The sequence below is a fragment of the Prunus mume genome, linkage group LG1 (genome assembly GCF_029339155.1).
Source record: "Prunus mume cultivar Tortuosa linkage group LG1, ASM2933915v1, whole genome shotgun sequence".
NCBI classification, from domain to species: Eukaryota; Viridiplantae; Streptophyta; class Magnoliopsida; order Rosales; family Rosaceae; genus Prunus; species Prunus mume.
The window spans coordinates 9,765,261-9,788,796 of record NC_142698.1 but is presented as its reverse complement, the minus strand read 5'-3'; the positions used below and the strand labels follow the sequence as shown (position 1 = coordinate 9,788,796).

Genomic DNA, 23,536 nt, shown 5'->3' with positions numbered 1-23,536 from the left:
AACAAAAAAAGAAAAAGAAAAAGGAAGCCAACCAAAACAAGGAGGCAAAAAGCCACAAGAGCAGAACCAGCATCAACAAAAGCAAAATAAGACCAGACCAGCCCCTCCCTCTATTAACACTTATATAAGCTTTATAAAAAAATTATTTTATTTTATTTTATTTTATTGACATTAAATAATTAGTTTCAGCTGTATCCGCTAATGAAGTTTAGGTGAAACAGATGCATATCTTAGCTGTTAATATTTTGTTTTTCTATGCTGGCATTACTTGTTTATCGATTCAGATAACTTATTATATGTTAGGAAGTGGACATGGAGTAGTCACCATTTCGTATTCACCTGGAGAATGCCCAACAATTGTTTAATCACCGATCGAACACTCCCATTGGTCTTGCTTAACAACCACTTCTAATTAATAAATTATAATCTCTCTGTTACATCTGAGCTCAACCCCATTGCAATCTTATTGCTGTTCAACCTTCTCTCGCTTCCATGTATTTTGATCCAATCATTTTCATACACGATTCAAATGCTTTTCACTGAAATGCTTCTTGGAATTTCCATACACGATTGATTGCTCCCTAGACCCAATTTTCAGATATGCTCTTTTGATTAAGCATATACTAGAATAAGACAATTATGGCATCAGCTGCAACAGATCTCTTCATTGGCAAATTTGTAGCCATTCTCGAGAGTGAAGCCGCCTCCATAGCGGGTGTTCGTGATCAAGTTTATGAGATTAAGCAGGAGCTGCTATTCATGAAAGCCTTCTTAGCGGATGCTGACGGGGGCAACAAAGCACACACTCAAGTAGAGGAAGTGTGGATCACAAGCGTTCGAGACTTGGCCAATGATGTTGAAAACATCATTGATGAATTCATGTATCACGTGTACGAGCAGCAAATTGGTGGTCGATTTGCCAGATGGATCCACAAAACCATTCAGTTTCCAAAGCACCTTTGGTATAAGCGTAAAATAGCCAACAAGTTACAGAACATTGTGATTGCAATTAGAGCTATTCCAGAGAGAAATCAAAGATATGGTGGTGGTGCAGCTGTAGAAGGAAAAAGTACTTCTTCTGAGGATATTCTCAGATGGGTGCAGAATCAAGCGGAGTCTTCTCTTTATCAGAAGGAGGATGAACTTTTCGGGATTGAAGGCAATAAGAACATGTTACTGGGATGGCAGAGGGATGAAGCCAAGCACCAAACTGTTGTGTCTGTGTTCGGGATGGGAGGATCAGGGAAGACAACTCTAGTTGCAAGGATCTTCACCGACGACGTTGTGAAGAGCCATTTCGAGTGTTATGCGTGGATTACTGTTTCACAGTCTTATGTGATTGAAGACTTGTTTAGAAGATTGATCAAAGAATTTCACCAATCAAGGAAGGAAGAGGTTACGGCAGACTTGAATTCCATGAGTTATAGAGAATTGCTAGATATTTTGGTGAAATATTTGGAGGCTAAAAGGTATCTGGTTCTGTTGGATGACGTGTGGGATATCAAACTTTGGGAAGAAATAAGGTTTGCATTTCCAGATAAACAACTTGGAAGTCGAGTCATGCTTACAACTCGAAGGGAAGACATAGCATCCTCTTCTTTTGGAGTTGAAAGCCATGTTCACAAGATTCAACCGCTGGAAAGGGGTGATGCGTGGGAGCTCTTCAGCATGAAAGCATTCTCAAGTTATCCAAACAAATCTTGTTCAACAGAAATTCTGCCGTTAGCTCAGGAACTTGTGGAGAAGTGTGAAGGCCTACCTCTTGCGATCGTAGCCTTGAGTGGTCTTATGTCTTCTAAGAAGTCACTTACAGAGTGGAGCACAGTCTACAACAGCTTAAATTGGCATTTAACAAACAATCCTTTACTAGAACCTATGAAAAGCATCTTGTTGTTTAGTTTTAATGATTTGCCATACCGATTGAAGCAATGCTTTCTATATTGTTCCCTTTTCCCTGAAGATTATGTGATCATAAATCTTAGGCTCATCACATTGTGGATCGCTGAAGGATTTGTTGAACATGTCGAAGGGCTCACGCCAGAAGAAGTTGCAAATAGCTATCTTATGGAACTCATTTTTCGTAACATGCTACAGGAAATATTTCTAGGATCCCTCCCAGCATGTAAGATGCATGATCTTTTGCGGGAGATTGCTCTGTCTATAGCAAAAAAAGAAAAGCTTTGCGCTGTACATGATGGGAGTGAAACAGTAGAAGAAACTGGGGCACTCCGTTTGTCAATTCAAATAACTAATGGAGAAATTGGATCATGCACAGGTACATCACGGCTTCGTACATTTCTCGTCTTTGGCAGTGGCGTATCCTCATTCTCTTTCCCAAATAAATTACCTTTTGGCCTTAAATTGTTGAAGGTTCTAGATTTGGAGGATGCCCCACTTGATTATCTGCCAGACAAGCTAACGTCCTTTTTTAATTTAAAATATTTAAATCTGAGTGGAACTCCAATTACAGAGCTTCCAGAATCCATTGGAAAGCTCCGCAACCTTCAGACCTTGAACATCATGCTGACAACAATAGTTGCACTTCCAAGAGGGATTTCCAAGTTGATAAACTTGCGCCATTTACTTGTGGGCAGGTTCATTTCCGGAAATTTTATTGGGGTAAGAATACCATTAAGTATTAGTAAGATGAAGAAATTGCAAACTTTGGCATATATTGAATCAGAAGGAAACATTATTAGACTTATTGGAAGTATGACCCAGCTTACGTTCCTTGGCATTACAAATGTGAAAGAAAGAGACGAGGAGGACCTATGTGCCTCAATTCAAGAGATGAAGGTCCTTTCCCGCTTGTTTTTATTTGTAGCCGATGGAGAGGAATTTCTTCGAGTTGACGCATTGTCTTCACCGCCTCCCTACCTTGAAAGACTTGACTTGAGCGGCAAACTGGAAAAGGTACCACATTGGTTTTGTTCACTCCACTCCCTCACATATATGAATTTGCAAGAGTCCAGACTTGAAGAAGATTTACTACGTCATATTGAAGCATTACCCTCTTTACATGTGCTTTCCCTGGATGATGCCTCTGTTAGGAAAGAGTTATGTTTCAGCAGAGGCTTTGTGAAGCTTTGGTATTTGCGGTTGCGGAATCTCGCATTATTAAATAAGATAACCATAGAAAAAGGGGCGATGCCAAATCTCGAGGTCTTAGACATTCATAGTTGCATGACGTTGGAAACATTGCCACAGGGTGTTGAGCACCTTACTAAACTAAAACGATACAGATTTGATGATGTTTCAGAGAAGTTTAGAGAGTCCATAGAAGAAGGAGGTGTGGATCATGCAAGGATGCTACTTGTCGACGAGAGATGTAAGAAATATACGTAAGTATCTTTTATCCTTTCATTGACTTTCCTAAACTTAATGATTTGGAATATAGCACTTGTGTTCAAGAAATTCTCGTTCACATCTCTGTTAATGGATGTAAAGCCATAGAAATTGTTTGTTAATTACAATATTGCTTTTTGTCTTTTTATATATTTTGCAGAAATTAGTCCTGGGATTGAAGATTTTACCCATGAGTTTGGGGTTGGGAAGAACTTGTCCGTCATGTTTTGACCCCAAGACTGATCTAGATTGGCTTCTTATTTGCTCTTTTGAAAATCAAATAATACCCAAGTTGATGTTCATAAAATTGCAGTTGATGTTTTTGTGTGTGTTTTAATTTGCATGTAATAAAATTCGAGTTTTCATCTGTCACTTCAGCAATTGGCAGATGTATGTTGATGATTAGCATTTAAGATCTGGACCATGGATTCTTTTATATTCGGCGTGTTTGTACTTTCTCCTATGTTAATTGTGTTTGTACTTTCAGATTGGCTAAATAAATAATACATAATCTTAATTGCTTTCCATGAGAAGTTCTATAACACAGGAATGTCAATGTAGCGGTACCTCAAGCTAATTACGCACTATTATGTGAGAAAACTAATACACATTACAGCGTGATTGTTTTGCAATACCGCCCCAATGACATCCATGACATAGGTAAATTTTTCAACCCACTTATCAATCCTACAGAGTAACCTGTTAGAATCTTCTCCCCAAAGTCAGCTCTTCTGCGGCAGTTGACCTCCCCCTGCCTCTGCCCTATTTTCTCCCCCAAATGTGACAAGGATGCGCTTAAATTTTTGATCTTATCTAAGGAATGAAATGTAGTTTTTATTATCTATATATCTTTTGCAGAGAATGGTAAAACATTCCAAATACCAGAAAATGTCATTGGTTAATGCAAACATTAAGAATTGAAATTATTAATTAAATGAGGATAATATGGTAAATTCACACATTTTTATATTTTTAAAAATTTAAATTAAAAGAAAAATAATATAATTGATCTTATTTTTATGGAACACAACTACTCATTTTTTTTAAATTCTAAAATATATATATATTTTTTTTTTTTAAAAGCCTCTCGCATGCGTGAAAGCACGTGCAGAGAGGTTAATTTTTTAAATCAAACAAAACTATATACATTTAAAACATGTTTGACAAAGAAAATAAAAAGACATTTGTTTTAGGCAGTAGCCGCTTCCACGTGGAACCGTAGGTGGGGCTAATAACGGTTTTAACCGAAACTCCAGGGACGCCTGGCTTTGCTAAGAGAGTCAGACAGAGACCTCATCCTTCTCTAGCTTAAATGTAGCCTCACTTCTTCATCACAAACTTCTTCTTCCCATTAACCAACCCCAATTTTTCTCACAGAGACAAAAACACAAGCACAAAACAAACACTCTGTTCCCCTCTCAGAGCCATGGATGAAGAATACGACGTCATAGTGCTCGGAACGGGCCTCAAAGAATGCGTTCTCAGCGGCCTCTTCACCTCTCAGTGGATGGTCTCAAGGTAAAGCTTATGGAAATTTTTCCTTTTTCAATCAGAATAAATTTTGCTTTAGCTAGATCATTCATTGATAAGAATGTTTAGGCTGCTAGCTGATGTTAATATCGTATTTACCTGAAATAGGTACTGCATATGGATAGGAATGTGTCAATCCAGCGATCACAGCCATTATTTCCTCCACTGATGAATCTCAAAATGATGCTGATTGATATAATGATCTCCAAAACATTTGCTACGGGTAATAGCCCTTTGTATTTACCATAATAGTTCCATCAAAAGTCAACTGTACTATATATATATTTAGGGGTGGCATTTTAAACCGAAAAATCAAAAAACCGCAAAAACCAACCGACAATTTACCGCAATGAAACCGCAATCGCGGTAAACCGAACCGCATTTGCGGTATTAAGAACCGAACCGCATTTGCGGTTGCGGTTGTATTTGATTTTCAAAACTTGCGGTTACCGCAAACCGCAAAGTATAGCCACACGGATGATGAAGTTGAATTTTACAAGGAAATAGAACATATGACAACTTGTAAGTAATTAGTTTATTTATACTAATGTTATTTATGCTTCTTCTTATAATAAAATGTACTAAACTATGTTGTTTTATTTGTAAATAACATTGGTGCTCAAACAACACAACGGGATTCTTCAAATCCACTCACCACCAACACTTGAGTTTGTAACTTTAGTTTGTAACATTGATCCATTGCATTTTCCTTTTAGTTTGTAACTTTAATTAACTTTGAATTGTATTTTTCTTTTTTGTTGTAACTTTAATTCATTTTGCTTTGCATTTTCCTTTTGGTTTATAACTTTAAAGGATTTGGAATTAGAATGCTTGAGAAGTTTAAATTTAATTGGAATGCTTGGAATTGTAACTTTAATTTTCTTAGGTTGTGAATGCTTGAGAAGTTGAGAAGATTGTGAATTTATATATGTTTGAGAAATTGAGGTTGTGTATTTATTTAGGTTGTGAATTTATATTTTTGTGAATGTTTGAGAACTCGCGGTTTTAAACCGCTAATTCGCGGTAACCGACCGCGTTTTGCGGTTTACCGTCGGTTTGCGGTTTCAAAAATCACCAAACCGCAAATAGTCGGTCGGTTTGCGGTTTGAGTAAAAATTCGCGGTTACCGAACCGCAACCACCCCTATATATATTGTACAACTGTATCCACATAATATATCAAGATATTACATTCTTTACATGGTATCAGCCCTTCTCTCCTTCAAACGAAGTCACCTCTCTTCTTTGATCCTCCATGGCCGCCATCACGAACTCATCTTCCTCTCCCTCCCCTTCTGGCCCAAACACTACCCATTTCATCAAACTCTCTGAATCCAACTACTTGCTCTGGCTTCGCCAAATCAAGCATTTCCTTGTCGGCCATGACCTGTGGCAATATATTGATGGGTCTAATCCTGCCCCTGCTTCCACCACAACCACCAACTCCTCCGACCCTCCTAATTCCTCTTCTGTTACAGCCACCACTCGCACTCAACCCAATCCTGATTTCCTTGTCTGGTACAAACAAGACCAGCTTATCGTCAGTTACCTCACCTCTACACTTTCCGAGCCAGTTCTCGCCCTCACTGTCGGTTACGACACTTCCAAAGAAATCTGGGATTGTTTGCAAACTCACTTTGCCCAAAAGTCCATTGCTAGTGCTGCCAATCTTCGCTTCCAACTCCTTGATATGACAAAAGGCACCAAATCTGTTGACCAATACCTCAACCAGGCCAAATCTCTTGCTGACTCCCTTGCCTCCATCAACCAACCTGTCTTCAACGATGACTTGGTCACTGCCATTCTTCGTGGCTTAGGTCCTGACTATGCCATGCTCATTACTGCCATCCTTAATTACATTCTTTACAGAATGACTACTATGGAGGAGAGTCCACCTCTCTTAATCTCAACCAGATATAATTATATACATGTATGTTGTAATTCAGAGAGAGAGGGAGGGAGAGAAAGGCGAAGTGTACAAAGTAGAAGAAGTGATATCTCTCTAGCAATCCAAGCCTTGAGTGTTGGTCGTTTGAGCTGCTTGCTCTCTGGCTCTGCTCTTTTACTAAATCCGGCTCTTTCCTTTTTGTGTAACTTCAGAAACAGAGCAGATGTTTTCTTGTATTTTTACTTGTATGTGTATGCATGTCTCTGTACTTCATCTTCATAGTTAGATAGCAGTCAAAATTTGATCAAATTGGTAAAATGCTCATCTGAATTTGTTGACTTATGACAGGTCAGCTGCCATTTGTGGACATTGTTTTTACTCTTTGTAGATCGATTGAAATTCTAAGTGAGCAGTTGTTAGGGGAAATCTCAAGAGCCTTGAAGCTTCTGATTCTTCCAGAGGGGAAAGGCATAAGGTAATTCATTATTCACGTTAACATTGTCACATTATGGATTTAGTTTTGAAGTGAGAATCTTACTTGGATTTCGCGCAGACCACCTATGCAATTCAGCACAACCTACTACTGTCTAGTTTTCTAGAAGCACAAGTTCTTCAGATGAAATCAAATTTATCTTATGAGTTGTCCATTTAGGCTAAGTTTCAATGTTACTTACTAGTATCCCATGACATGATGTTGTAATTGGATATGCTGTATATGTGATCTCTGTAGATTAGTCGGTTGAACTTTGATTTTGTATGTCAAGGCTAAAAAGTTTGAAGATTGGTTCATCCTTTGCGTTAAAAAAGACCACGAGAGGTTTAACAAAAGTTCAGATCAATGATGATATTTGATTGATGAAGATATTCTGTTGACACAGAAAAGGACCTAAAGAAACCCAGCTGCTTCTATGTAAGGCATCCTGGCTGGTTCTAATTATTTATTTAGGTTTTTGTGATTTGTTTATAGTGTTTGTCAACTTTGTGAGATTCTTTAACCATAAACTGAGCAAGCTGAAAAATTGTGAGTTGGAAGCACAAGGAAAGCTTGTAAAAATTGAAATGGTGTTGGAGCTCATGTTGCGGTAAAGCCTTTTGTATGTGTGCAGCATGTTGATCATGTTGGTGCTCTGGTCTCTTTATTTATTTATTTATAATTATTTTCAGTATTTTTTTAAGATAGAGCTAAATCAACTAATCTAGGGGATTCGAACTGGTGCCATGGTTTTGCAAATAAACACCTCTACCACTGAGGTAATCACACCCTGGCTGGCTGGTGCTCTAGCTTTTTTCTGTAACTCTTGCTCTGTTTTAGCTTTTAGTGCTGGATGATGAAATATTTAGCACTTGTAGTTATTAGGACTACACCTCAAAATTTGAGTTATTCATGATAACTATTTATGAGGTTAGGACTCAAACTCAAGTATTGTGTGATGTTTTATGACGTTAATTCGTATATGACTACCGAGTTTAATGGTTCCAGTTTGGAATTTTGTATGTACAGTGCATAAATAAGATTGTTTTGTGTTAAAATAGTTGGTTGTACGAGTGTCAATATTCTTTTTGGATTTTTTCTGTAGAAATGTCACTTTAATTTTTTTAAATTCATAATTTATCATCTGACTTTAACATTATTCAATTTTCCATCAATTTTTAAGGGTATTTTAGTCTTTATATTTTCAAGGGTATTTAAAAAAATAGAAAAATCAATATAAAAGCAATTGTATATCTTTTAAACAATTAAAATTGAAAAGAAAAAGAAAAAGAAAATCTCACCTTCCCCCATCCCATGTGCGCCACTGACGGCTCCAACCATGCCCACTTTGAAATCCATTCCCCCTTCCTTCTTCCCCTTCCTCCTCTCTCTACCATGGAACACCTACTCTCCCATTCACAAATTCCCTCAGCCCACCTTTTTCTTCTTATTTTTTCTTTTTGGAATTTTCCCATTTGGATATTGAAAATTTGTGGAAGGACAGCTACCAAACCAATAATTAGGTAGTCTACGTAACAAACGGTGACCAAGCAAACTTTAGATCCTTCAACAGAAACATAGTGGCTTAAATGAAACTATGAAGACAAGAAAGGAATTGGAGTTTGGGTTATACATGCTCAAAGAGAGAGAGAGAGAAGAGAGGTGAAAGGGAGGGGGCGGGATGGTCCTGTGCGATGTGTTTTGGGGCTGGTGGGGTGGGGTTGGGGAGAAAGGGAGGGAGAGCTCTCTTTTTTCTCTCTTTTTTTTTCCTTGAAAATGGAAAGAATCAAATATCCTTTAAAAAAATGGATGGAAATTGAATGGTGTTAAAGTTAAATGACAAATCATGGATTTTGAAAAATTAAGGGTGACGTTTCTCTTAAAATTTTCATTAAGATGACAAATTGAAACTAGGGTATAAGTTCACGTGATATTCTGTACATAACGTGGTATATAAATGTGGTATGACTAGCATTTTGTTTTTATATATATGATGAATGACTCTTTTTTATGAATTACATTATGAGAAGTAGTATGGATGATACTAGGTGTGTTGCAGGACTTTGAACATGCTTTTTTTAGGGTTCTAAGGAAGCTGAATCTCAGAAACAAAAACTATATAATCAAACTCCCGGTCTAGCAAATCCACTCAAATATTCCAGTAGAGAATGTCCAAATCTTTCAGGCACACCCTCCCAAATTATACACCCCAATTCTAATTTTGAGCCTAAACATGGCAAGTTATTCGCAAGGCAATTTCCTTCTCTACATTTATGAGTAATACTGCAGTCTTTGTACAAAAGCATCTTCTGTCAGTTAGTTACCAAATTATAAAAGGGACGCTCCTCCTCCAAATCTGAAAATAGCATTTGCACAGCAATTTGAGTATCAGATTCAATATCAAGTGGGAACCATCCCTTCTAACATGCCAAAACAATTACATGGTTTGAATAGGATTTGAATTTTTTGTTAATATCAACAAACTAAGATTTGATAACACTTATATTCAAGTTTTGGATAACATCATGACAACGTTGAAAGCGCATTGTGAAAACTTAGTCTACAAAGCTCATGGTTGTCAAAGAATCAGAGGGTGATAATTTCTTCTGCATCTTGGACCATTGTCAAACGAGTTTTTGAAGGTTGTCAAATAAATTTGAACAAATTTACATATACGGCAATATGAAAGACACGTCATTAAATTTATAAGACTTTTAACAACATCAAGATACACAACACCTTCAATCGCATTGTCAAAAGACATACACAATGGTCATGGTGCCGTTGTTGAATACATATATTGTTGTAGTGTCTGTAACCTTTTATATATATATATATATATATATATATATAAATAATTTTTTTTTTTTTTAAATGATACTTTAGTGTGAAAACCTAATCTCCACCATTCTTAGCCACGTGTGTTTGTGGCTTGCAATCTTCATTTGTGTTTGTCATTTGTATTCTAGCAAGTTAATATTTTGCTACTTGTTGGGACATCTCCACCATCATTCTTAGCCACATGTGTAGTTTAGTAGGTAGGGATTAATATCTCCGATATTTGCTACTAAGCCGACCCGAAAGACATCCCTCATCAGTATTTGACTTTTAATTTTCCTGGAATTATGTAGATTATTATAGACAAATGAAAAGTTTTTAACAGAGTGATTGCTCCCTAGGTATATGTTCTTTTTAACATTTGTTGTAGTGCCGGCAACCGTTTATATGTGAAGGTTAGGAAGTGGAGACTTTTATATACATCACATCATATAGAGTACTCATCATTAATATTACATTAATTGGAATGACTTGTCTTATTGTGAAATGTGATTGACTAGTCGTGAGGAGAAATTATAGAGTGATACAATATCACTACGTTAGTTAGTGATACTGCCACTCTATAATTGTTACATGTCCTATGACTATAATTTCTCTTCATATAGCATTCATTCACATTGGTCATGCTTAACAACGTTTTCTAAGCAATAATTGATAATGTCTCAGTGTGGTGCAACTGGAGTAATTTTTGGATATTTCGAGTAGACCACATGGCTAGTGTACCACCCAATAGATATAGGACATGTGGAATCTTATTGTGTTGGCGAGTCCTTATTTAGTTAGGATTTTGGTTTCTTATTTAGTTAGAATTTTGGTTACTTACTATTTATTTAGTCATATTGTAAATGAGATTTATTTCCTACTTTATTTAGGGTTAACACATCTTTGTACTTGTATAAATACGTCCATATTGGAGAAGAATAATAATATGAGTATAATTGAATATTTTCCCAACTTTGTTTGACTTGGTATTAGAGCTAGGTTTTCTTGTGACCTGTGTTTGCATTCTCCTTGAAATTAAAGTACTCTCCTCCCCTCCTCTTCAAGGGGGGGAGGGGGAGTGAAAAAGATATGTTTCTTTTTCTCATGGAGATATTGCCTCTTTCTTGACTCCGACAACCCATTCTCTTCAAGGGGAGAGAAGGATTGAAGAGAAGTTATGTCTGCGTGAATGAGATAAAGTTGATATGGAAGAATTTGTCGTTGTCATTTTGTGCTGTTATTGCTATTACCATTACTGCTACTACCGTCGTTAACATTGCCTTTGCTTGCTTCGCTTTCATTTGATGCGGTCATTCTCGTTGCTATTGATGTGGTCTTGCCCTTTGCCTTTGCTTTGCCTTTATTTGCCCTTGCTTTGCTTTGGCCTTGCCTTACCTTATTTGTAGGAAACCTTGCCTTTGCTATGCTCACAGGGTTTTTGTGTTCTGCCTTATCTACTGTCATGCTCACAGGGTTTCTGTGTTCTGTCTTACCTACTACCGTACTCACAGGGTATTTGTATTCTGCCTTACCTATTGCCATACTCACAAGGTTTCTGTGTTCTGATTTATCTACTGCCGTACTAATAGGGTTTTTATGTTTTGCTTTACCTACTGCTGTGCTCACAGGGTTTCTGTGTTATGCTTTTATGTGTTCTTCTATATGCTATGACAAGGTCTTATCTACAATTGTTCGATTGGTCAACGTCAAGTATGGTGTTCTATGACTCACTTGTCAAGTTGGGCATGGAAAATATCTTTGCCCCAATTTGAGGGGGAGTGTTGATGAGTCCTTATTTAGTTAGGATTTTGGTATCTTATTTAGTTAGAATTTTGGCTACTTACTATTTATTTAGTCCTATTATAAATGAGATTTATTTCCTATTGTAATTTAGATATATTTCTTATTTTATTTAGGGTTAACACATCTTTGTACTTGTATAAATAACTCCATATTGGATGTGGATAATAATATGAGCATATACGAGCATAATTGAATATTTGCCCTATTTTGTTTGACTTATTGTTGCTCAATCTTCTCTCTTTCATTCCATGTCTTAAAATATGGAAAATTATATATGAACCCCATTATTTGCTCTTTGCACCCCATAATCTCTTTACACCCTACTGAATTTTCATAAAATTTTAAATTACTCATTATACCCCATTTTGCTTCCTAAATTGCCCTCATGAACCTCTTTCCCTAACTTACTGTAAACCCCATCCCATATCATACACCACCCATCGAAAACCCCCTTCCCTTTTAGACACACCCCATCTGATATCAAACCTCACCCTATCGAAAATTCCCTCCTCTTGCAGACATACTCTATTGCACCCCATTAGACTTACAAGAAGCTCTACCGCACACCCCATCCCTTTTGAAATAGAGCCATCGCACAGCACACCTCTACAATCCCCATCGCACAACCTATCTCTGCAAACCCGAACCCATTGCACAACCCATCTCGAAAACAGAGCCATCACACCCCATAGCCAACCCCAAACACCTCACCCTGTCGCAAACCACCATCGCCTCAACCATCGCAAACATCCGTCACCAATCTGTCAAGTTTTCAGAAATCCTTCGAAGAGCCAAGGTTTGATTTCAATTTTGATTTCTATATTTACGTTTCTAAGTGTTGATCAAGCCTAGGTTTGATTTCAGTTTTAAACAGCCAAAGTTCGATTTTAATCATTGATATCAACTTTGTGGGTGTATTGTTTGAACCTGATTTTACGAAACTGGGTTTCCATTTCGATGGATTACCATCGAAATGGTTACATTGCTTCAGTGGCAGTCCACTGAATTTGAACCTGAAATTAATTTTACTTTTGGTGGTAACCACCGAAATCGTTACCTTGTTTCGGTGGTAGTCCACCAAATTCGTTTCCATTTTTCAGGAGATGCCCACTAAATGTATTTCAGTTTTTCCGTGGTACTACACCGAATATGTTTTCTTTTGTCAGCGATAGTCCACCGAATTTATTTCCATTTTTCAGTGATCATCTACCGAATACGTTACTGAGTGTGTACTTAATATTGTTTGTTTTTAGATATGAAGAGGACTCACAGATGTACTACTAAGGCTTCATCATCTAGATCTAATAGACAACGTCCCACAGCCTCAACGAGGAGATAGGGAGCGTCTCCCCAATAATACTTTGAGGATACTACAGAGGTTGAAGATGTAGGTCCTACTCATGGTAGTAATGTTGACGCAAAGGTTAAAGATGTAGTTGCTACTCATGATAGTAATGTTGAGATACATGTCGTGCCTACTAAGCCATCTCGAGTAGGTCCCATTGATCCATCTTTATTTATGAGTTTTTAAACTCACATAGCAACTGCAATTTGGAATAATCAGGTAAGTCGTTTTACTATGACAATAGAAGGTAGAGTATAAGTATGGTTCATGGTAATTAACCTAAATATATATTATTTTTTTTAACTAGGAACGTGAGCCCTTTAGGTGCATGTCGAAGACATCTACCCTTTGTGAGTGGAATTAGTGGGGTAATTCAAATAATGGTATCTTCAAAGGTTACATTCAGAGGTCTGGATTAGAGCAACTTATTATGTGTTCTTATTAGAATGCAGATAAGATTGTGGTATCTACATTCGTTGAGTGGTGGCATCCTGAAACGAACACCATTCACATGCCTATTGGTGAGATGACCATCACATTGGATGATGTGTCATCTATTTTAGGCATTCCTGTGTTTGGTGCAGCCGTTGCTTCACTTGAAGATGATAACGACACAAATTTTGAGTTGTTAGTTAAGTACTTAGGAGTGACTGATGAAGAGGCTACTGAACAATTGCACCAATACAGTGATGAGTATATGAGTTTGTCATGGTTACTGGCGCGATTCTCCAATGTTTCAGACACAGATTCAGAGGAGTACATCATGTATTCGACCATAGCATATTTTTTATATTTCTTGGGTTACACTTTGTTTGTTGACAAGACTAGCATGAGAGTCCAAATTGTGTACCTTAGACTACTTAGAAATCTTGATAGTGTTGCTGGTTATCCTTGGAGTTCTGGGTGCTTAGCATGGTTGTATAGACAATTAGGCCAAACTTTGAGGTCTAAGGTGAAGTAGATTGCTGGGTACATGACTTTGCTGGAGGCATGGGTGTATGAGCACATGCATGGTGTTGTTGTCCCTGATCATAACCTTGATTATTTAGAGGTCCAGCCTCGTGCACTTTGTTGGATTGCACATCAAGATAATGGCACAACATCGGTAGACATGTAGAAGTATAGACAACGGCTTGACGCTTTGAATGCTGATTAGGTGTGTTTCTCTTACATATCATCCAACTTTGTTGTGTTTTGTATTATATATATTTTTTGGTTCAGTAATGTATATTCCAGTAGTTCATGCTATATTGTGTATCATATTTCAGGTTATATGGAAACCTTACAAGTTTGAAAAGGAACACCACCCATGTTCCAGATGTTGCATTCTACTCAAGGATGCTCAAATTTTGTGATGTTATTGAGCCTTACTATCCTAAGTGGGTTCTTAGGCAGTTTGGTCGAGTGCAGACGATTCCTCCCAGAATAAGTGCCCCAACCAGAACTAGTAGTCGTGCCAATTCCTATAATTCTTACTTTGGGGAAATGTGGGAACATGTGCCAATTCCTAGAAACAAATTATACACCCCAATTCTAATTTTGAACCCAAACATGCCAAGTTATCCACAAGGCAATTTCCTTCTCTACAATTATGAGTAATGTTGCAGTCTTTGTTCAAAAGCATCTTTTGGCAGTTAGTCACCAAACTATAAAAATGATGCTCCTCCTCCAAATTTGAAGATAGCATTTGCACAAAAATTTGAGAATCATATTCAATATCAAGTGGGAACCATTCCTTCTGGCATGCCAAAACAATTGCATGGTTTGAATAGGATTTGCTTTTTATTATTATTATTATTATTATTATTATTATTATTATTATTATTATTATAATATAAACAAACTAGGATTTCATAACACTTATATTGAAGTTGTGGATAACATCATGACAACGTTGAAAGCGCGTTGTGAAAACCCAGTCTACAAAACTCACAGTTGTTAAAGAATAAGAAGGTGATAGTTTTGTGCGAGCCTTTTTGTTCCAGCATCTCTAGATGAACTTGGGCCACTGTAAAGAGAGAGTGACGTTGCCCATTTGCTTGGGTTCAAGAACTAGACCCCAAAATACCTCGAAAGAATGTTGATTCTTAGAGAATACTCTGGTTTCTCTCACCAAGCATATAATGATCGGTGAATCAAAAGTTTAGGCTTGGCATGAAAGGGTTATGGCATATGAGCTAAGTCTCCATGAGTTTAGCGAGAGAGCATTTGCTTGAGTTGAAATAAGATAATAGATAAAGGATATTTTAGGGCTTGGAATGGTTTCTAGTTTCTGGGAAAAGAAGAGGATAGGTTATGGGGGAAAATGAAAGGATTAAGAGTTAAGCTTGAGTGTTTCCAACAGTGGGTGTATAGCTTGCTCGGTGTCTTGGTTGTCCCACTGCTTCTTTTTATAGCTGTGGAGCTCCAAAATTTATGAAGCAAGCAATGAATGAGCGGCTTAGTCTCTAGGTAGAAGTTGGTAACACAGTAAAATGGTTTACAACGTTTGACTATGGTTTTAGTAGTAGAAGGTTAAAAGCTACCATTTTGTTCCTTGCATGATAGCCTTTCTTGCCTAATTGATGATTCGGATTGGAAATTTATATCTTCATATCACTTTGTGACCTGATTCCTTGAGAATGGATGTGGACATAATTGTTTTCTTGCCCTTTCCATTTATTTCTAGCACCTTTCTTGGCATGAGATGACTTACTTTACTTGGCATGAAACATGTAAGGAGTTTATATTAAACTCCCTTTGGAGCCTCACCTTCAGGAAGACATCGGAAGGAAAGAGCGACAAGAGGTTATGAAGAACACTAGCTAGCTCTGGACCTACCTATATTAGCCATGAGTCATCACCGAGCGGAGTTGAAAGAAAAGAGACAGAACGTCTGGGCTTCGGATTGATCTTAATCACATTGGGATGGTACGGGGGAACAAGATGGACTCGGTTAGGTCACCCCAAGTCCTTTTGTTCCCCCTATCAACCTACCATGCTTCAACATGCTATACTGAGACAACGGTGGCTCCATACCCTAAGATGAGGGACTTATACAAATTTTAAGGCCCCCTTGTCCCTGACGACGGTGGCTCCATACCCTGAGATAAAGGACTTAAACAAATTTTAAAGCCCCCTTAGCCCCTTAAGATCTATAACTCAATAGAATTCTCCAGTCATCAATCACCCGTTTTGGTAAAGGAATGTTACCTGTTGCCTAGCTTAACGAAAAGAAAAAAAGAAATACTGGGGTGGTGACTACCTATGTGTCAAGCAAAGAAAGCTAGGCCTAGTACTTCCTATTTGAAGTGAAGAGAGCCTTGGGAAGAGATGTCCTCCCAATCCCCCTAGGAGGGAATTACTCCTTTTTTCTTACTTGCATGCTAGTGGAGAGATCAATTTGATCTTAACATTATTTGTTGCTCTCACTTATAGTGCAGAAAGCTAGCCCTTTTTTGTTTCATGCTTCATGTTGCAACTTATCCCCGATAAATTTATTTGCAGTTTAAGCACATCAATGCAAGTATCCAGTGCCTGAGAGCCTTTCTAGCACCTCCTTATATCCTTCCGGTGCCTGAGAGAATACCTTTCCGGCACCTCATGTAGTTGTTCAAGATTTGTCACTTCTCCCATTACTTCAATGAAGTTTCAAAAAGCCCCTCGGTCATCTCCTAGAAAGTTCTTATGCTTTTTTGTAAGAAGCAGCACACAACTAAAGAGAAGCCCCCTTGTTCATTGCATCCTGCAGTGTTCATAAATTGCCTCAGTCTCTTCCGGTGCCTATCATCAAAGCTTTGAAGCTTCTAGCATATTGAATATTGATACCTCAACATATTTGCATACATTTTGTTTGGGTTGCTTGCCCATAATTGGTTTGGTGGGAATGAACAAATGGTAGGTTGGTGCAAAGGTGGGATAGTGTTGTTGGCGTGACTTATGGACTATTGACTTACTTTCTTTACACACCAAGAATTCCTATTATAATTGTAATTGATTTACTTTAATTCCTGATTTCATACTGTAAATAGAAATAGGAATTTATTATTTACTTGCCCATTCAGGTTTCGTTGTATTATAAATATGACCTCCTACAAGGAGAAGAATACACAGAAAATTCCCACAAACAAATATTCTTTCATAGTTCTCATATTTTAGCATGGTATCAGAGCGGCAATCTTAGGATTGCTGACTCAAGTTTCTAAACCATAGCCTCCACCATTGGGGAGGATGACTCTCCTAATCCCTATGGCGGTAGAACCACTGCTTCCTCTTCTCATTCTCAACCAACCATAGCCGAGTTGAGTGCCTATGTGGCTCAACTAATGAAGATGCAGACTCGACCTCGAACCTAATCCTAAATCAGGATCCTACCAAGACGACCTCGAACTTGACTCAGATGAAGACCCCGAACTCGAATAAGATGACGACCTTGAACTCGAATCAGACGACGATTACCTATGAAGCTTCCGCTGCACATATCGGCATAAAGTCAGATGGCACCAACTATGCCATATGGTCCCAAGTTGTTGAGATGTATATCTCCAACAAAGACAAATTGGGATATATTAATGGCGATCTTCCACAACCTCCTTCGACCACTCCAATGTTTCTCGCTATCGCACCGAGAACTCCATTGTGAAGGGATGGCTCATCAATTCTTTGGAGCAGAGCTTGATTGGCAATTTCATTTGCTTTCCAAAGGCAAAAGCAGTGTGGGATGCAATTGCCACGACTTACTATGATGGCACTGACGCCTCTCATGTTTATGATCTGAAACAACGAGTCTTCCAGTATCTGACAAGCTGGCGACTCCATTGAAACCTATTACAATACTCTCCAAAGCTTATGGAGAGAGATTGATTTTCTTCATCCAAATATGATGGAGCATGAAAGTGATATCAAGCACTATAATGATATTCTGCAGGAAGATCTAGTTTACATATTTTTGGATGGCCTTGATTATCGTCTTAATAAGGCTCGAAGTGATGTTCTTCACATGACTTTGTTCCTTACAGTTGACTAAGCTTATGCCTATATCCGTCGTGAAAATGTTCGACAAGCTATGATGATGGGTTAATCTACACCTATTGGCGCTGGCTTAGGGACCAAGAACATGCCTCAATCAGGGTCCCCTACTCTTGTCGGACAGCCCCAGAATTCCTCTACTATGACCCATTTTCAGATCCAGTAATATGCTACTGCCACAGGTGAACCACCTCCTAAAACCATCCCACATTCCCGTCCCAAGGCTTCAACTGATGAAAGTGGTTGCACGCTCTGTGGCAATCCCAAACATACCTACAACACTGCTTTAAGCACCTGCTTGTCTGAATGGTGATCCCGATCGCTAAGAGGACCTTCGCGCTTGCAAGCTCGAGAAATTTCTAGTAGTTCCGGCCATGCTGCTCTTGTCTTTACCGAACTCCAATTAGCCTAGTTTCCGCAGGTAGACCATACTAATAGTCCCGAGCCTCGGATGATTCAGTAATCGTGGTTATGTATTTCATACTGCTTATTTACGAGATACTACTGATTGGATAATTGATTCTAGCGCCACTGATCATATGACCTTTGATCTGAATGATTTTTTGCACACCACTACACCCCACCGCACAAGTATTGCCAATACGAATGGAGTTACCTATCCTGTGACAGATCGCCCTTTCACCTTCTATGTCCCTTTCCAATACTCTACTTGTTCCATCTTTGTCCTATAAATTAATGTTTGTGAGCTAGGCAACTGAGCAACTAAATTGTTGTGCACTGATTTATCCCCATTTTTTTTTACTATAGGATATTCTCACAAATTATATCATTGGGCGTGGTACTAAAAGGGGGGTTTGTACTATATGGATGACTTCAGTATGGGTCATGCTAATAGCAGAAGCATCCGTTTTATGCCAAGTACCGACAAATTTGGCTCTAGCACCGATGTTTGGGGCATCCATCTTTTGGTTATAAGAGACACTTATTACCCGAGTTATTTTTTTGTATTTAAGGACTCATATTTTAAATGTGACACTTGCATTTTAGCCAAGAGTCACAAAGCATCATGTCAATTAAGTATGAATAAAAGTACTGTTCCTTTTGCTTTGATTCATTCTGATGTTTGGGGACCTTTACCTATTTCTACTCATTCCGGTATTTGTTTGTTTTTTCACATTCGTGGATGATTGGACACTGATGACATGACTTTATTTGATGAAAAATAAGAATGAAGTGTTTTTCCTATTTCAGTTCTTTCACAAAAAGATGGAAACACAGTTCAATACTCGAATATAGATTATTCACTCTAACAACGGTGGAGAATTTGGTAATCATGACTTTCAGACTTACTTCCAGACACATGGAATTATTCATGAGACAACTTGCCCCCAAACACCACAACAAAATGGTGTTGCTGAACGGAAGAGTCGTCATGTCCTTGAAATAGCCCGTGCTCTTCCCTTTGGTAGCCATGTTCCTTGTTATCACTGGGATGATGTTGTCGTCATTGTTGTCCACCTTATAAACCACATGCCTTTTGGGGTTTGACTTTCAAAACTCCATTACGAGTGCTTGCGCAACACGGGCCTCTGCCCTCTATTTTGGTGCTTACCCCTCACATTTGTGGCTATGTGGCTTCGTTCATCTCCACAAAACGAAGCAAACTTGATCCATGTGCACTTTATTTTGTTTTATTGGGTTATACCACTCATCAGAAAAGCTATTGATGTTATCACCCTCTTACCCAGCGAACCTATGTCACTTTGGATGTCAGATGTTCTTCTATGACCAAGCATCCAATTCTACTCTTCAGGAGGAGATACGAAGTGAAGAGCCTAATTGGAGCAGCTTCCGAAAACAAAGATATTCATCCCTGCATGAAAATTGCTCTCAGCCATGAAATAATCAATTGTCTCGAGTCTGGTACGCACTAATGCTCTCTGGCAAACAATGATTGATTGCCTAACCACTATGAAGTTGTTTTTGATTCGAGTCGTACTCCTATAGACAACTCGGAACAACAAGATGAAGACCCCCCCTCACTTAATAGTACCAATGGACCAATCTCCTTAGAATATTTTTGAGGTAACTACTCCTACTAGACTTGTGCATTTAGAGGATAAATTTATTGGATATCAATCACCTTTCAGCAAAATTGTGGGAAGCCACCAAATTGTTATTTACCTGATATTTGCAAGACCTCCAAGTATCCAATTGCAAAATCATGTATCTACTGAGAAAGCTCTTGAGAAAAATCCATATTCCAACCAAGTTTTCTAAAGCATTGAAAGATCCTAAGTGGGTCCAAACTATAAAAGAGGAGATGAAAGCTGTTGAGAAAGATCAGACTTGGACATTGGAGACTATACCATGAGGAAAAAAGACTGTCAGATGTAGATGAATGTTTACTATAAAACACAATGTAGATAGATCTATCGAGTGATACAAGGCAATACTTGTGGAAAAAGGGTGCACACAGACATGTGGTATAGACTATGAAGAAACCTTTGCACCAGTTGCAAAGTTGAACACCGTCAGAGTCTTATTGCCCCTTGCAACTAATTTGGATTGACCACTACACCAGTTTGATGTAAAGAATGCTTTTCTACATGTAAACTGATGAAGGAGGTGTACATGGACATTCCTCCTGGATATAATACTACTTATACTAGAACAATACGTAAGTTACGAAAAGCATTGTATGGATTAAAACAATCACTATGTGCATGGTTTGGACGGTTCACCATGGCAACGAAGAACAATGGTTTCAAACAGAGCAACTTAGATCATACTCTGTTCTTGAAACATCAGAAAGGGAAGGTAACAACGTTAATAATCTATGTTGATGATATGATTGTTACTAGGAATGATAAACAAGAAATATCACAGTTACAATACTATTTAGCTACTGAGTTTGAGATGAAGGATCTAGGTGGACTCAAGTATTTCTTAAGAATTAAGGTGGCTTGATCACAACAAGGCATATTTCTCTCTTAAAGGAAATATGTCTTGAACTTGTTGACAGGTCAAAGAAAGATACCAAAGGTTAGTGGGAAGATTGATCTATTTGTCACGTACTCGACCAGACATTTCTTATGCAGTGAGCGTTGTCAGTCAATTTATGCACTATCCAAGTGAAGACCACATGAATGCAGTGCTTCAGATACTTAGATATTTGAAGTCTGCACATGGAAAAAGACTTATGTTCTCAAAGCATGGTCATCTGAATATTGATGGTTATTCATATGCAGATTGGGCAGGTAGTGTAATAGATAGAAAATCCACATCGGGTTACTTCACATTCGCACATTTGTATAAGGTAATTTGGTGACATGGAGGAGGAAGAAACAAAATGTAATAGCTTTATCTAGTGCAGAGGCCGAGTTCAGAGGCATGACTAAAGGGATTTGTGAACTTATTTGGTTAAGAAAGTTGCTTATTGAACTTGGGTATAAACCTATATCCACAATGAATCTCTTTTGTGACAACAAGGCTGCTATAGTTGTTGCACAGAATCCGATTCAACATGATCGTACTAAATATGTTGAGATGGATCAACACTTCATCAAACAGAAGCTTGAGGCTAAAGTGTTGCAGTTTCTTTTTGTGAAATCCGAGGATCAATTAGCGGATATTTTGACAAAGGTGATTTCCAGTAAAGCATTCCACAATTGGTCGGATCGGGCCGCACTGTGACATCTACGCACCAACGTGAGGGAGTATTGGCGTGACTTGTGGACTACTGACTTAATTTCCTTACATACCAAGAATTTATATTATAATTGTAATTGATTTACTTTAATTTTGATTTCCTCCTGTAAATAGAAATAGGAATTTATTATTTACTTGCACATTCAGGTTTCATTGTATTATAAATATGATCTCTTATAAGAAGAAGAATACACAAAATTCCCACAAACAAATATTCTCTCATAGTTCTCATATTTTAGCAAGTGAAAATGTGTTCACGTGGGCAGAGTTCTGTAGCTCCTTTTTTGTGGGTTCCGCACTCGCCTCCTTTTATTTTGTCTTCAGTGTGGCGTTGCTTGCAAGCTATTGAAAGATGAGATGATAAGGAGAGTAGTCGAAAAAACCTTTGAGGATGAAGTGCCGAGGTGTTTTAGCTGGAGATGGGTTCCTTATGGATGCCATTGTTCACCCCGTTTCGTGATTACTCCTGAGATGGAAGGGCAAAGTTCCCCACTGTCTTGAAAACCATTGACTGGTCAACAACTCAGCTTTCTTTGGTGTATGAGCGTGCCACTGCTAGCAATGAAGATTCTAGCAGATTCATTCTAGAATAGATAACTTGCGACCCAAGTTACCGATTTTTGTGAACAAACGATTGTGAATTTGAGTGAGGAATATCTCTCAAGTAAGCTATTTTCTTGCCTCACACTGGTGAGGATTTTAACAATTTATCTCAATATAAAGAGCTTGTTCTGCGTAATGGTTGATGGATTTTGTCGCCTTAGGCGTAATCGCTTTTACAAAATTATAAAATAAATATCCACGCTAGAAAGATAAAAGATGCTTGAACTCCATTTCTACCGACAAAAGGATCCGACCCGGCCGGATCGAAATATCTGGCCGATCGAATCACAACAACTTCAACTACTAAGTTTCATTGTAAATCGATACCAAAGGTCAATTTCGCAGAGCTTTAATCTATTTCAAGCCTTGTGAGGCTTTAAATTTGCGTAATCGCGATTTCAATCGGGCGTGAGCTATCGTTTTGGGACTTCAAGGCTAAAGACCGACGTGAAATTTGTTGAGGTTTTCATGTTTGAGAAAAACTCAAGCTCTACCTTTCTTGGTTTTTTGCTGAACCAAATTTGTAACGAGAGAAATCTCGTTTTAAATGACTTATTTTCTAAGTCTTGACCTTGGGAATTCTGATCTAAAGCTGGCTTTTCTTGGAATTCAAGTGAGCTTTTGGTTGGTTTTGAGTTGTTTGTTTGATTGATCATTTGAGTGTAAGATTGATTGTGTTTGTACCCTGTTCACTCCCTCTTATATTTATAAGAAATGCTTTGGAGTAGGGTTTCTTTCTTCTTTAAAATAATGTGTGTAATTTTTCAAAAAGATCTTTCATAAATAAAAAGGTTTTATCAATTCTGGCAAATGAGGTCTCAATAGTCAGCTCATAAGCAATCACTTCCCTGTTTTTTGAAAGAGAACCTAATCCTTTTATTCCAACCGCCTTTTGTGAGAACTAAAAATCGTGATAATTAGTTAGATTTCTTTGACACCTCGCTTTTTTTGCTTATCGCCGAGATTTAAGTTTGCTTATCTCTCCTTGCCCCTTCAAAATAGAAGAGATACATATATATATATATATATATAATAGAGATTTGATCTCTTTA

General features: G+C 38.0%; 1 protein-coding gene across 1 annotated transcript; it reads left to right on the top strand.

Moving 5' to 3' along the window:
* The first annotated feature begins 357 nt into the window (after positions 1-357).
* On the top strand, positions 358-3,872 carry LOC148920973 (disease resistance protein RPM1-like). The gene is made up of 2 exons (XM_089050029.1): positions 358-3,341; positions 3,506-3,872. Exons 1-2 carry the CDS (start codon positions 640-642, stop codon positions 3,510-3,512), a joined length of 2,709 nt encoding a protein of 902 aa, XP_088906155.1. The 5' UTR covers positions 358-639; the 3' UTR covers positions 3,513-3,872.
* Positions 3,873-23,536: the final 19,664 nt, after the last annotated feature.

Bases quoted from the DNA above. Each gene is read 5' to 3' on its own strand.
- LOC148920973 (XM_089050029.1), top strand. From the start codon at position 640: ATGGCATCAGCTGCAACAGATCTCTTCATTGGCAAATTTGTAGCCATT.